This window comes from Oncorhynchus masou, chromosome 28 (assembly GCF_036934945.1).
Source record: "Oncorhynchus masou masou isolate Uvic2021 chromosome 28, UVic_Omas_1.1, whole genome shotgun sequence".
NCBI classification, from domain to species: domain Eukaryota; kingdom Metazoa; phylum Chordata; class Actinopteri; order Salmoniformes; family Salmonidae; genus Oncorhynchus; species Oncorhynchus masou.
The window spans coordinates 49,256,631-49,269,856 of NC_088239.1; the positions used below are offsets into that span (position 1 = coordinate 49,256,631).

At 44.2% G+C, this 13,226-nt stretch overlaps 1 protein-coding gene across 2 annotated transcripts; it reads right to left on the minus strand.

Moving 5' to 3' along the window:
• Positions 1–524: 524 nt before the first annotated feature.
• On the minus strand, positions 525–12,805 carry LOC135517782 (interleukin-7 receptor subunit alpha-like). Of its 2 annotated transcripts, none has more exons than XM_064942380.1 (8): positions 12,611–12,805; positions 12,294–12,411; positions 11,958–12,097; positions 8,327–8,478; positions 7,982–8,141; positions 7,749–7,848; positions 4,532–4,613; positions 525–1,850 (listed from the first exon to the last, which is right to left on the minus strand). In XM_064942380.1, exons 1-8 carry the CDS (start codon positions 12,690–12,692, stop codon positions 1,425–1,427), a joined length of 1,260 nt encoding a protein of 419 aa, XP_064798452.1. In that variant the 5' UTR covers positions 12,693–12,805; the 3' UTR covers positions 525–1,424. The 2 variants fall into 2 exon arrangements, with proteins under 2 accessions (XP_064798452.1, XP_064798451.1); XM_064942379.1 differs by having other exon boundaries at positions 525–1,853.
• Between the last annotated feature and the right edge of the window lie 421 nt (positions 12,806–13,226).

The following is a 13,226-nucleotide window of genomic DNA, read 5'->3' on the forward strand; positions in this document are numbered from 1 at the left end:
AAATACTACAATGTGATTTTCTGGATTTGTTTTCCTAATTTTGTCTGTCATAGTTGAAGTGTACCTATGATGTAAATTACAGGCCTCATCTTTTTTAGTGGGAGAACTTGCACAATTGGTGGCTGACTAAATACTTTTTTGCCCCACTGTATATGTATTGTAGAAAACTGTAGTCCACAGTCTGACGCCCCTATCAGACCGACAGCGTCATTACATACCGTTTTGCATCGCTACCCAACTAAACTGAACGCATGTATATACCATACCATGTTATGCATTACACAGAACGCACTGCAACTGCCTCTGCAACGCAATGCTGCAAAGCAAAAGCAGCATTCCTTTGTAAATGAATGTATTTCTGGTGTACCAGATTGTGATTGAGGCGTCAATGTTGGAGTACAACTTTATAAAGACACAGGAATACCATAGAGATCCCTTTACATTCAGATTGGTTGAGCAGATACAACATGAATGATACATCAAAGTACAGTCATTTCAGGGGATGAGAGCAGAAGAAATTATACTTTTTATTTATTTATTATGCATACACATTTGATCTGTTTTAATGAAACGTTTTAAACAAAATTCAACAACAGCGATTTTTATACAGGAAATGCTGTCGCATTTGTCAGAGTAAAATGTACAAATTAAAAAAACGAATACGGTGAAGCTGAAGACTGTCTAATGCTATGTCTCCGACAACGTGTTCAACAAAATGATCAAGCATTCTGCATTGAAAACGAATGCATGATAGTGCATAGTATAATACATTCAAAGTAAAAAACGACGTACTGGTAACTGCAGGAAATACAATCACGTATGTGCAAAAAAGAAGGGAAAAAACGTGACAAACATAAGACAGATAAATTAATCAAACCTTATTTCCATGTTTATGTATACAAATGTGTAGACGGGTTCAAACCCTGAGGAATTGAATGATACATTCTAGGTTTACTTTGCAGCTGTTGTCATGGTAAAGTAAAAAGTATCTTTGTCAAGGCCATAAGAAGCAGCAGTGTGTATTATAATAATATTAGGCCAGGATATCGCCGTGGCTCCTCAGTATACTATCCTCAGTATAATATACAGAATGGGAAGAGGTGCAAATGCAAAAATAATGTATAAAGGAGGGACAGCTTTGTATTTCAAGTTAGTCAAGTCAAGTTTGCAACTTCCAACAGATGAATAACACAAGACCTAAGAAATGTAATGAGGATAATAATGAGGATGTCTCCTATCATTTGTAAATAACATGTGCATTGAGTTCTACTAGTCTCTTGTGATACTGGGAGTCAGTGGATAGTCAGTTTGAGTCACGGTGGATCAAATAGACTTCAAATGAACGCAGCCGTTAACAAAGTCGCTCAGCGTAAGAATGTAATAAGAAGCTATAACCTTGAATAAGCTCTTTCTCTCTACATCTCTCAATGGATCTGATAGAAACTAGACATGGTGACATACACCTCACCTTTGTCTCCTTGCTGGGTAGCGACTAGCCCCTCAGGACCAATATTACCATCACTGTCGTCTGTCTCCACACTCTCCGTGTCACTCTTCAGGTCGCTCTTCAGGATACCCATGGTGGAGGCACTGCTCCCAGCCCCAAAGTTGGGGTGCTCTCCTGGGGACTCACACCTCAACAGTATGGCCTCCGAACCTCCACTACTGGTGCTATGGCAGGACTTCGTATCCCCATCACACTCCTGAATGAGGTATTGATCTTTGACCTCAGTGAGGTGATGGGCGTTAGAGTCAGAGGTTTGGGCAGTAACGTGCTGCTCCTCGTCCAGCTCCACCAGCTGGATCTTGAGGTCACTGAACACCTCGGGGTTAAAGCTCAGAGGTTGGCCCTGCTGGGTCACAGGAAAGAGACGGGATAAACCAATATCCTTCTAACTCATTATGGACATTATTGTTCCTAATCTAGTGCATATCAGAGGACTTACACTACATAACAAAAAGTATATGTGGACACCTGATTGTTGAACATCTCATTCCAAAATCATGGGCATTAGTATGGAGTTCGTCCCTCCTTTGCTGCTATAACAGCCTCCACTCTTCTGGGAAGGCTTTCCACTAGATGTTGGAACATTGCAGCGGGGACCTGCTTTCATTCAGTCACGAGTATTATTGAGGTTGGGCACTGATGTTTGGCGATTAGGCCTGGCTCGCAGTCGGCGTTCCAATTCATTCCAAAGGTGTTCGATAGGGTTGAGGTCAGGGCTCTGCAGGCCAATCAAGTTCTTCCACACCAATCTCGACAAACCATTTCTGAATGGAACTTATTTAATGCATGGGGGCATTGTCATGCTGCAATAGGAAAGGCCCTTCCTCAAACTGTTGCCACAAAGTTGGAAGCACAGAATAGTCTAGAATAGTATTGTATGCTGTAGCGTTAAGATTTCCCTTCATTGGAACTAAGGGGCCTACCCGGACCATTAAAAACCAGCCCCAGACCATTATTCCTCCTCCACCAAACTCTACAGTTGGCACTATGCATTCGGGAAGGTAGTGTTCTCCTAGCATCCGTCAAACCCAGATTTGTCCGTCGGACTGCCAGATGGTGAAGCATGATTCATCACTCCAGAGAACGTTTCCACTGCACCAGAGTCCAATGGCGGCAAGCTTTACACCACTCCAGTCGACGTTTGGCATTGCGAGTGGTAATCTTAGGTTTGTGTGCGGCTGATTGGCCATGGAAACCCATTTCATGAAGCTCCCGATGAACAGTTCTTGTGCTTTTGAGTTCTTGTGCTTTTCTTGAGAGTTTGCAACCGATGTGGCTTAGCACTCGGCTATTCCATTCTATGAGTTTGTGTGGCCCACTTTGTGTTCATGAACTGACTTGTTGGAAAGGTGACATCACATGACGATGCCACGTTGAAAGTCAGTCACTGAGCTCTTCAGTAAGGCCATTCTACTGCCAATGTTTGTCTATGGATATTGCATGGCGGTGTGCTGGATTTTATACACGTGTCAGCAACGGGTGTGGCTGAAATAGCCGTATCCACTAATTTGAATAGGTGTCCACATACTTTTGTATGTAGAGTGCATTTGGAAAGTATTCAGACCCTTTTTTTCACATTTTGTTACATTAGAGCCTTATTCTAAAATAGATGTCATGTTTTTTCCCTCATCAATCTACACACAATACCCCATAATGAGAAACAGAAGACAGGTTTTTAGAAAATGTTGCTAATTTATTCATATACCTTATTTAAATAAGTATACCCTTTGATATAAGACTTGAAATTGAGCTCAGGTGCATCCTGTTTCCATTGATCATCCTTGAGATGTTTCTATGACTTGATTGAATTTACCACAGGTGGACTCCAATCGATAGTGCATGATTTGGAAAGGTACACACCTGTCTATAAGGTCCCACAGTTGACAGTGCATGTCTGAGCAAAAACCAAGCCATGAGGTCGAAGGAATTGGCCCTCAAGCTCCAAGACAGGATTGTGTCAAGGCACAGATCTGGAGAAAGGTAGCAAAAACTTTCTGCAGCATTGAAGGTCCCCAAGAACACAATGGCCTCCATTCTTAAACGGAAGAAGTTTGGAACCACCAAGACTCTTCCTAGAGCTGGCCGCCCGGCCAAACTGAGCAACGGAGGGAGAAGGGCCTTGGTCAGTGAGGAGACCAAGAACCACTCTGACAGAGCTCCATCTGTGACAGAGCTCCACCTTCCAGAAGGACAACCATCTATGCAGCACTCCACCAATCAGGCCTTTATGGTAGAGTGGCCAGACTTAAGCCACTCCTCAGTAAAAGGCACATGGCAGCCCTCTTAGAGTTTGCCAAAAGGCACCTAAAGGACTCTGACTATGAGAAGCAAGATTCTCTGGTCTGATAGAACCAAGATTGAACTCTTTGGCCTGAATGCCAAGCGTCACGTCTGGAGAAAACCTGGCACCATCCCTACGGTGAAGCGTGGTGGTGGCAGCATCATGCTGTGTAAATGTTTTTCAGCTGCAGGGAAAGATGAAGGGAGCAAACTAAAGGGAGATCCTTGATGAAAACCTGCTCCAGAGCACTCAGGACCTCAGACTGGGGTGAAGGTTCACCTTCCAACAGGACAACGACCCTATGCACACAGTCAAGACAACGCAGGAATTGCTTCAGGACAACTCTCTGAATATCCTTGAGTGTCCCAGACAGAGCCCGGACGTGAACCCGATCGAACATCTCTGGAGAGACCTGAAAATAGCTTTGCAGCGATGCTCCCCGTCTAACCTGACAGAGCTTGAGAGGATCTGCAGAGAAGAATGGGAGAAACTCGCCAAATACAGGTATGCCAAGCTTGTAGCATCAACATTTTGGGGCTGTAATCGCTGCCAAAGGTTCTTCAACAAAGTACTGAGTGAAGGGTATGAATACTTATGTAATATATCAGTATGCTTTGTCATTATGGGGTATTGTGTGTAGATTCATGAGGAACCATATATATTTTTTTATAAGGCTGTAACGTAACAAAATGTGGAAAAAGTCAATGGGTCAGAATACTTTTAGAATGCACTGTATAGTGTACCTTCATTGGCTCGTACTTCTGGACGATCTGGAGAAGTGTGTGTTTGGGATGTGGAATGCTTGGCCATATGAAGGAATGTATTCTGTGAGGAAAGAGAGACATGAGAGTGGAGGACATGCACACACACGCACACACATATACATACACGCCGGAGGGGATGGCTGCCGTCTTATCGGTTCTTAACCAACCATGCTTTGTTGTTTGTTTTTTCACATGTTCGTAACTTGTTTTGTACATAATGTTGCTGCTACCATCTCTTATGACCGAAAAAGGGCTTCAGGACATCAGAACAGCGATTACTCACCTCGAATGGGACGAGGAATTGGATTTGGAAGAGTTTTTCTTTATTGAGCAGGACGGGAAGGATATACGACAAACACTCTAATGGACCCTCATCTCCGTCATTCGCTCGAAGGTAACAAAGATTTGCATAAAGAGATCAGGGTGCCTTGTGAGGATCAGGCAACGATCTGCCTTTACCATCCGTCCTGCTAGCTAACGTTCAATCCCTGGAAAATAAATGGGACGAACTGAAAACACGTATTTCCTACCAACAGGACATTAAAAACTGTAATATCTTATGTTTCACCGAGTCGTGGCTGAACGACGACATTTAATAACATACAGCTGGGTGGTTATACACTCTATCAGCAGGATAGAACAGCTACTAGTAAGACACGGGGCGGGGGCCTATGCATATATGTAACAACAGCTGGTGCACGATATCTAAGAAAGTCTCAAGGTTTTGCTCACCTGAGGCAAAGTATATCATGATTAGCTGTAGACCACACTATCTACCTAGAGAGTTTTCATCTGTAATTTTCGTAAATGACTGCATACCACCACAGACCGATGCTGGCACTAAAACTGCACTCAATGAGCTGTATACCAACATAAACAAACAGGAAAGCACTCATCCAGAGGCGGCACTCCTACTGGCCCGGGAGTTTAATGCAGGGAAACTTAAATCAGTTTTACCTCATTTTTATCAGCATGTTAAATGTGCAACCAGACGGGGAAGAAAACAATAGAAAAAAAACACCTTTACTCCACACACCGAGACGCGTAAAAAGCTCTCCCTCGCCCTCCATTTGGCAAATCTGACCATAATTCTATCCTCCTGATTCCTGCTTGCAAGCTAAAATTAAAGCAGGAGGCACCAGTGACTATAAAAAGGTGGTCAGATGAGGCAGATGCTAAACTACAGGACTGTTTTGCTAGCACAGACTGGAATATGTTCCGGGATTCTTTCGATGGCATTGAGGAGTACACCACATCAGTCACAGGCTTTATCAATAAGTGCATCAATGACGTCATCCCCACAATGACTGTACGTACATACCCCAACCAGAAGCCAATGGATTACAGGCAACATTTGCACAGAGCTAAAGGGTAGAGCTGCTGCTGTCAAGGAGCGGGACTCTAACCCGGAAGCTTATATGAAATCCCGCTATGCCCTCTGACAAACCATCAAACAGGCAAAGCGTCAGTATAGGACTAAGATCGAATTGTACTACACCGGCTCCGACGCTCGTCGGATGTGGCAGGGCTTGCAAACTATTACAGACTACAAAGGGAAGCACAGCCGCGAGCTGCCCAGTGACACGAGCCTACCAGATGAGCTAAATAACCTCAATGCACACTTCGAGGCAAGTAACACTGAAACATGCATGAGAGCATCAGCTGTTCCAGACGACTGTGTGATCATGCTCTCTGCAGCCGATGTGTGTAAGACCTTTAAACAGGTCAACATTCACAAGGCCGCAGGGCCAGATGGATTACCAGGACATGTACTCCAAGCATGCGCTGACCAACTGGCAAGTGTCTTCATTGACATTTTCAACCTCTCCCTGTCTGAGTCTGTAATACCAACATGTTTCAAGCAGACCACCATAGTCCCCGTGCCCAAGAACACTAAGGTAACCTGCCTAAATGACTACCGACCCGTAGCACTCATGTCTGTAGCCATGAAATGCTTTGAAAGGCTGGTCATGGCTCACATCAACACCATTATCCTAGAAACCCTAGACCCACCCCAATTTGCATACTGCACCAACCGATCCACAGATGATGCAATCTCTATTGCACTTCACACTGCCCTTTCACACCCGGATAAAAGGAACACCTATGTGAGAATGCTATTCATTGACTACAGCCTATCCTCAACACGGAGGCCCCTCAGGGGTGCGTGCTCCCCTCTTGTACTTCCATTTCACTCATGACTGCACATCCTGGCACGACTCCAACACCATCATTAAGTTTGCCGATGATACAACAGTGGTAGGCCTGATCACCGACAACAATGAGACAGCCTATACGGAGAAGGTCAGAGACCTGACCTGACAGGCAAAGGAGGACTGAGAACGCCCCCATTGTCATCGACGGAGCTCTAGTGGAGCAGGTTGAGAGCTTCAAGTTACTTGGCGTCCACATCACCAACAAACTAACATAGTCTAAGCACACAACACACAGTCATGAAGAGGGCACAACAAAACCTATTCCCCCTCAGGAGACTGAAAATATTTGGCATAGGTCCTCAGATCCTCAAAAGGTTTTTACTGCTGCACCATCGAGAGCATCCTGACTGGTTGCATCACTGCCTGGTATGGCAACTGCTCAGCCTCCGACTGCAAGGCACTAAAGAGGGTAGTGCGTACAGCCCAGTACATCACCGGGGCCAAGCTTCCTACCATCCAGGACCTCTATACCAGGCAGTGTCAGAGGAAGGCCCTAAAAATTGTCAAAGACTCCAGCCACCTTAGTCGTAGACTGTTCTCTCTGCTACCGCACGACAAGTGGCTAATCAAATGGCTACCCAGACTATTTACACCCCCCCCCCCTTTCTGTGCTGCTGCTACTCTCTTTTATTATCTATGTATAGTCACTTTAATAACTCTACCTATGTACATATTACCTCAATTACCTCTACACCGGTGACCCCACACATTGACTCTGTACCGATACCCCCTGTATATAGCCCCGCTATTGTTATTTACTGCTGCCCTTTAATGATTTGTTATTTTTATCTCTTACTTTTTTGTAGGTATTTTCTGAACTGCATTGTTGGTTAAGGGCTTGTAAGTATTTCACTCTAATGTTGTATTCGGCGCATGTGACATCACATTTGACACACACACACACACACACACACACACACACACACACACACACACAAAAGATGATTTGCAGAGGAAAAGGAGACCAATTTAATACTCACTGTATTCTCCAGAAAATACTAACTGCCAAGGTGACCAGAAGCAGAGCAAAAATGGCCACGATGAGTGAGTAGGACAGCATCTGGACATCTGTCTTTGTCTCTGTAGGGGAGGGGAGAGAGAACGAGAGCAGAGACGATGCACGTGACTCCCATTTTCTCTACCCTCTATCACTCCCAACTGCACAGTCTCGATATCATACTATACTTTTAAGACACGTAAGTCTTTTTTTTACCTTCGTCTGTTCTGAAACTGAGAGGGACACTCCATTCACTCCAGCTCCCTTCAAAGTACCTCCCATTTGGCTTGGCTCGAACCTTGACGTGATACTCTGTGTTCTTATGGAGGTACTCGTCCCCCTCGATGATCAGAGGCTGATAGGTTATGCTATGAAACTATGAACAGGGGACAACGTAAAAGAAGAACAAGACAGAAATTGTGTTCATAGAATATACTGTACTATAAAGAGTAACTACAGTGTTGCAAAATAATTATTATGTCAGAATTAAAGTGAAATATATCATATAGTTAAGCGTTTGCATCCAAAAATCCAAGAAAAATAGGCTTTTGGCTACTGTACCAGAGTATTTTTGACACTCCAGATGTGAAATTGGAACAGTTGATTGCGGGGTTTCAGGTAATCGTTTAGGTATGGATTCCCAATGTAAATAAGAGCCCGGTTGGAGCTCCCCAGAAATGTGACATTCACCACCCAAGGACTCATGGGTTTAACTAAACCATAAAGATGAACAAGAAACAGAGGATAAGTGTTAAGGGCAATTGATGAAGGAGACAACTAAGGACTATCAATTGATGGAAGATGTCATGTAAAAACTGTCATTCAAATCATAGTGTCTTCACTGATATTTTCAACCTCTCCCTGACCCACTCTGTAATACCTACAAGTTTCAAGCAGACCACCATAGTCCCTGTGCCCAAGACCACCAAGGTAAACTGCCTACATGTCTATTGCCCCATAGTGCTCACATCTGTAGCCTTGAAATGCTTTGAAAGGTTGGTCACATCAACACCATCACCCCAGACACTCTGGACCCACTCCAATTCGCATACCACCCCAACAGGTCCACAGATGACTCCATTTCTATTGCATTCCACACTGCCCTTTCCTAGCTGGACAAAAGGAACACCTATGTGAGAATGCCGTTTATTAACTACAGCTCAGCGTTCAACCCCATAATTCCCTCCAAACTCATCACTAAGCTAAAGACCCTGGGACTTAACACCTCCCTGGATCCTGGACTACCTGATGTGCCGCCCCCAGGTGGTGAGGGTAGGCAACAACACATCCGCCACGCTGACCCTCAACACGGGGGCCCCTCGTGTGTGCTTAGTCCCCTCCTGTACTCCCTGTTCACCCATGACTGCAGTGATAGGCCTGATAACCGATGACGATGAGATTATAGGGAGGAGCTCAGAGACCTGGCAGTGTGGTGCCAGGACAACAACCTCTTCCTCAATGTCAAAGATGCTGATCGCGGATTACAGGAAACAGAGGGCCGAGCATGCCCCCATCCACATCGACAGGGCTGCAGTGGAGCAGGTCGAGAGCTTAAAGTTCCTCGGTGTCCACATCACAAAGAAATGATCATGGTCCACACACACCAACACAGTCATGAAGAGGGCACGACAACGCCTCTTCCCACTCAGGAAGCTGAAAAGATTTGACATGGGCCCTCGGATCCTCAAGAAGTTATACAGCTGCACAATTGAGAGCATCTTGACTGGCTGCATCACAGCTTGGCATGGCAACTGCTTGGCATCTGACCGCAAGGCGCTACAGAGGGTAGTGCGTACGGCCCAGTACATCCCTGAGGCCGAGCTCTCTGCCATCCAAGACCTCTATAGCAGGTGGTGTCAGAGGTAGGCCTTAAAAATTGTCAGACTCCAGCCATCCAAGTCATAGACTGTTCTCTCTACTACCGCATGGCAAACGGTACCGATGCACCAAGTCTGGAACCAACAGGACCCTGAATAGCTTCTACCTCCAAGCCATAAGACTGCTAAGCAATGAGTTAAAAAGATAACCACTAGGCCTCCTGAGTGGCGCAGCAGTCTAAGGCACTGTATTGCAGTGCTTGAGGCGTCACTACAGACCGAGGGTTCGATCCCAGGCTGTGTCGCAGTCGGGCGCGATCGGTAGACCCATGAGGCGGCGCACAATTGGCGTCCGGGTTAGGGGAGGGTTTGGCCGCCCAGGATGTCCTTGTCCCATCGCTCTATAGCGGCCTGGGCGCATGCACGCTGATGCACGCTCTCGACCTTCATCTCTCCCGAGTCCATACGGGAGTTGCAGCTATAGGACAAGACTGTAACTACCAATTGGATATCCCGATATTGGGGTAAAAAAATTACAACTAAAGATGACCAATAGCTACCCGGACTATTTGCATTGACACTTTTTTCACTAGCTCTTTTGACTCATCACATACGTTGCTGGTACTGTTTATAATCTATGTTGCCTAGTCACTTTATCCCTACCTACAATACCAGTCAAAAGTTTGGACACACCTACTCATTCAATGATTTGTCTTTATTTATACCAATTTTCTATATTGTAGAATAATAGTGAACACATCAAAACTATGAAATAACAAATAAGAAATCATGTAGTAACCAAAAAAGTGTTAAACAAATCAAAATATATTTTATATTTCAGATTCTTCAATGTAGCCACCCTTTGCCTTGATGACAGCTTTGTACACTCTTGGCATTCTCTCAACCAGCTTCATGAGGAATGCTTTTCCAACAGTCTTGAAGGAGTTACCACATATGCTGAGCACTTGTTGGCTGCTTTTCCTTCACTCTGCGGTCCAACTCATCCCAAACCATCTCAATTGGGTTGAGGTCGGGTGATTGTGGAGGCTAGGTCATCTGATACAGCACATTTACATTTACATTTAAGTCATTTAGCAGACGCTCTTATCCAGAGCGACTCACTCTCCTTCTTGGACAAATAGCCCTCCCACAGCCTGGAGGTGTGTTTTGGGTCATTGTCCTGTTGAAAAACAAATGATAGTCCCACTCAGCACAAAACAGATGGGATGGCATATCTCTGCAGAATGCTGTGGTAACCTTGCTGGTTATGTGTGCCTTGAATTCTAAATATATCACTGACAGTGTCACCAGCAAAGCACCCCCACACCATCACATCTCCTCCTCCATGCTTCACGGTGGGAACTACACATGCAGAGATTATCCGTTCACCTTCTCTGCATCTCACAAGGACACGGTGGTTGGAACCAAAAATCTCAAATTTGGACTCATCAGACCAAAGGACAGATTTCCACCAGTCTAATGTCCATTGGTCGTGTTTCCTGGCCCAAGCAAGTCTCTTCTTCTTATTGGTGTCCTTTAGTAGTGGTTTCTTTGCAGCAATTCGACCATGAAGGCGTGATTCACGCAGTCTCCTCTGAATAGTTGATGTTGAGATGTGTCTGTTACTTTGTAACTCTGTGAAGCATTTAATTGTGCTGCAATTTCTGAGGCTGGTAACTCTAATGAACTTATCCTCTGCAGCAGAGGTATCTCTGGGTCTTCCTTTTCTGTGGTGGTCCTCATGAGAGCCAGTTTCATCATAGCGCTTGATGGTTTTTGAGACTGCACTTGAAGAAACCTTCAAAGTTGTTGAAATTTTCCTGATTGACTGACCTTCATGTCTAAAAGTAATGATGGACTGTCGATTTCTCTTGGCTTATTTGAGATATTCTTGCCATAATATGGACTTGGTCTTTTAACAAATAGGGCTATCTTCTTTATTCCACCCCTTACCTTGTCACAACACAACTGATTGGCTCAAAAGCATTAAGAAGGGAAGAAATTCCACAAATTAACTTTAAACAAGGTGCACCTGTTAATTTAAATGCATGCCAAGAATGATTTTGATGTCTTCACTATTATTCTACAATGTAGAAAATAGTAAAAAATAAAGAAAAACCCTTGATGAGTTGGTGTGTCCAAACTTTTGACTGGTACTATGAATGAACATACAGTATCTGCCTCAATGACCTCGTGCCCCGGCACATTGACTCGGTACTAGTACCCGTGAGTATAGCCAAGTTACCGTTACTCATTGTGTATTTATTCCTCCTCATTATTTTTCTATAAAATATATTTTTTTTAACTCTGCATTTTTGGAAAACTACCCATAAGTAAGTATTTCACTGTTGGTCTACACCTGTTGTTTAACTTACTTATTTTTGCCAAGAGGATTGTTTTCCAAAATGTGCTTCCTCCTTTCAATTGAATGGTGAGATTACATGGTGACAGTGTGTCCAGGTTCGTAAATGTGACATTATTCCCCTTCTCTGTTAGACAGCGTTGCTCACCAATGCTGTAGCGGTAAACATAACATTCATAAAATCAGATTCAGGGAATCATTTCCTAGTCCAGCTGAGGATTTTACACATTTGGATATCTGTATACGCAGTAAGGGTGGAGTTCTTCTACCCATGATTGATGTCCTATGTATTGTACAAGCTCCTAACTAACATAGCTGATGTTCAGTGGTCTTCTAGAAGGTTCATTACCAAAGAGTCATGGCTTTTACGTCCTCTATTTCATCATCCCCGTTGTCATCATCAAGGTAGCAGGTTAGGGTGTTTGGTGATGACACACTTAGATGAGAAGTGCAGAGTATTCTGGGTTCTGGGAGGGAAAGGAAAGGAAATAATTAAAGCAGTTTAGATGAGGTCAACAGCAGCGAATCCAGATACATTTTGGTATGGAGTGAGAAATAACCGTCAATGATGCACCAGCACTGTATTTTTGGACACAAACGTTGCAGTGAATGTAAATCATTCTTAAAGAGAATTAAAATAACTCTTCAAGAGAAAAGGCAGCTCACCATTGTCAGCCCATTCTTTTCCACTTTGAGAGTGCACCAGAACCGGGAGAAAGAGTAGGGCAATCCACACGCTGTATGCCATTTTTTTTTACAAAGGTGTCGCACTAACGTAAGATGTAGTAGCCCCACACACAGCGGTGTTAGACTAGGGCACACACGCACAAGGAACTCAAAGTGATGTCTCAGCTGTCTCAATGAAATGTCAGTATAAATATCACAGAGGAGAGCAGAAAAGAGCGAGAGAGAGAGAGAGAGAGAGAGTGGTAGGAAGAGGGAGTGGCAGAGAGGGTGGGGGCAGAGAAAGGTTTTTTGTGTCCATATGCCTTACCGGATACGTTTCTGCAATTGTCAGGTTATATTCTATATTCTATAATATCCCTGAGAGTAGTATGGATACTCATCCAGTTGTTGGGTTATATTCTTCTGCTATTGACGGGCTAACCCTAACTTCAAGATTTGTATTACCATTGTTTATTCTAAGCACATCACTCTCAGTGATATCACTGGGTCAGTATTTCAAGGTTTATCGAGCCAGGTCACATTCCTGTATGTGAATTTCAGATAGAAAACGTTCTCACAGAAACAACTAAGAAAAGGGGAGGTGTTGGGTGCCTAT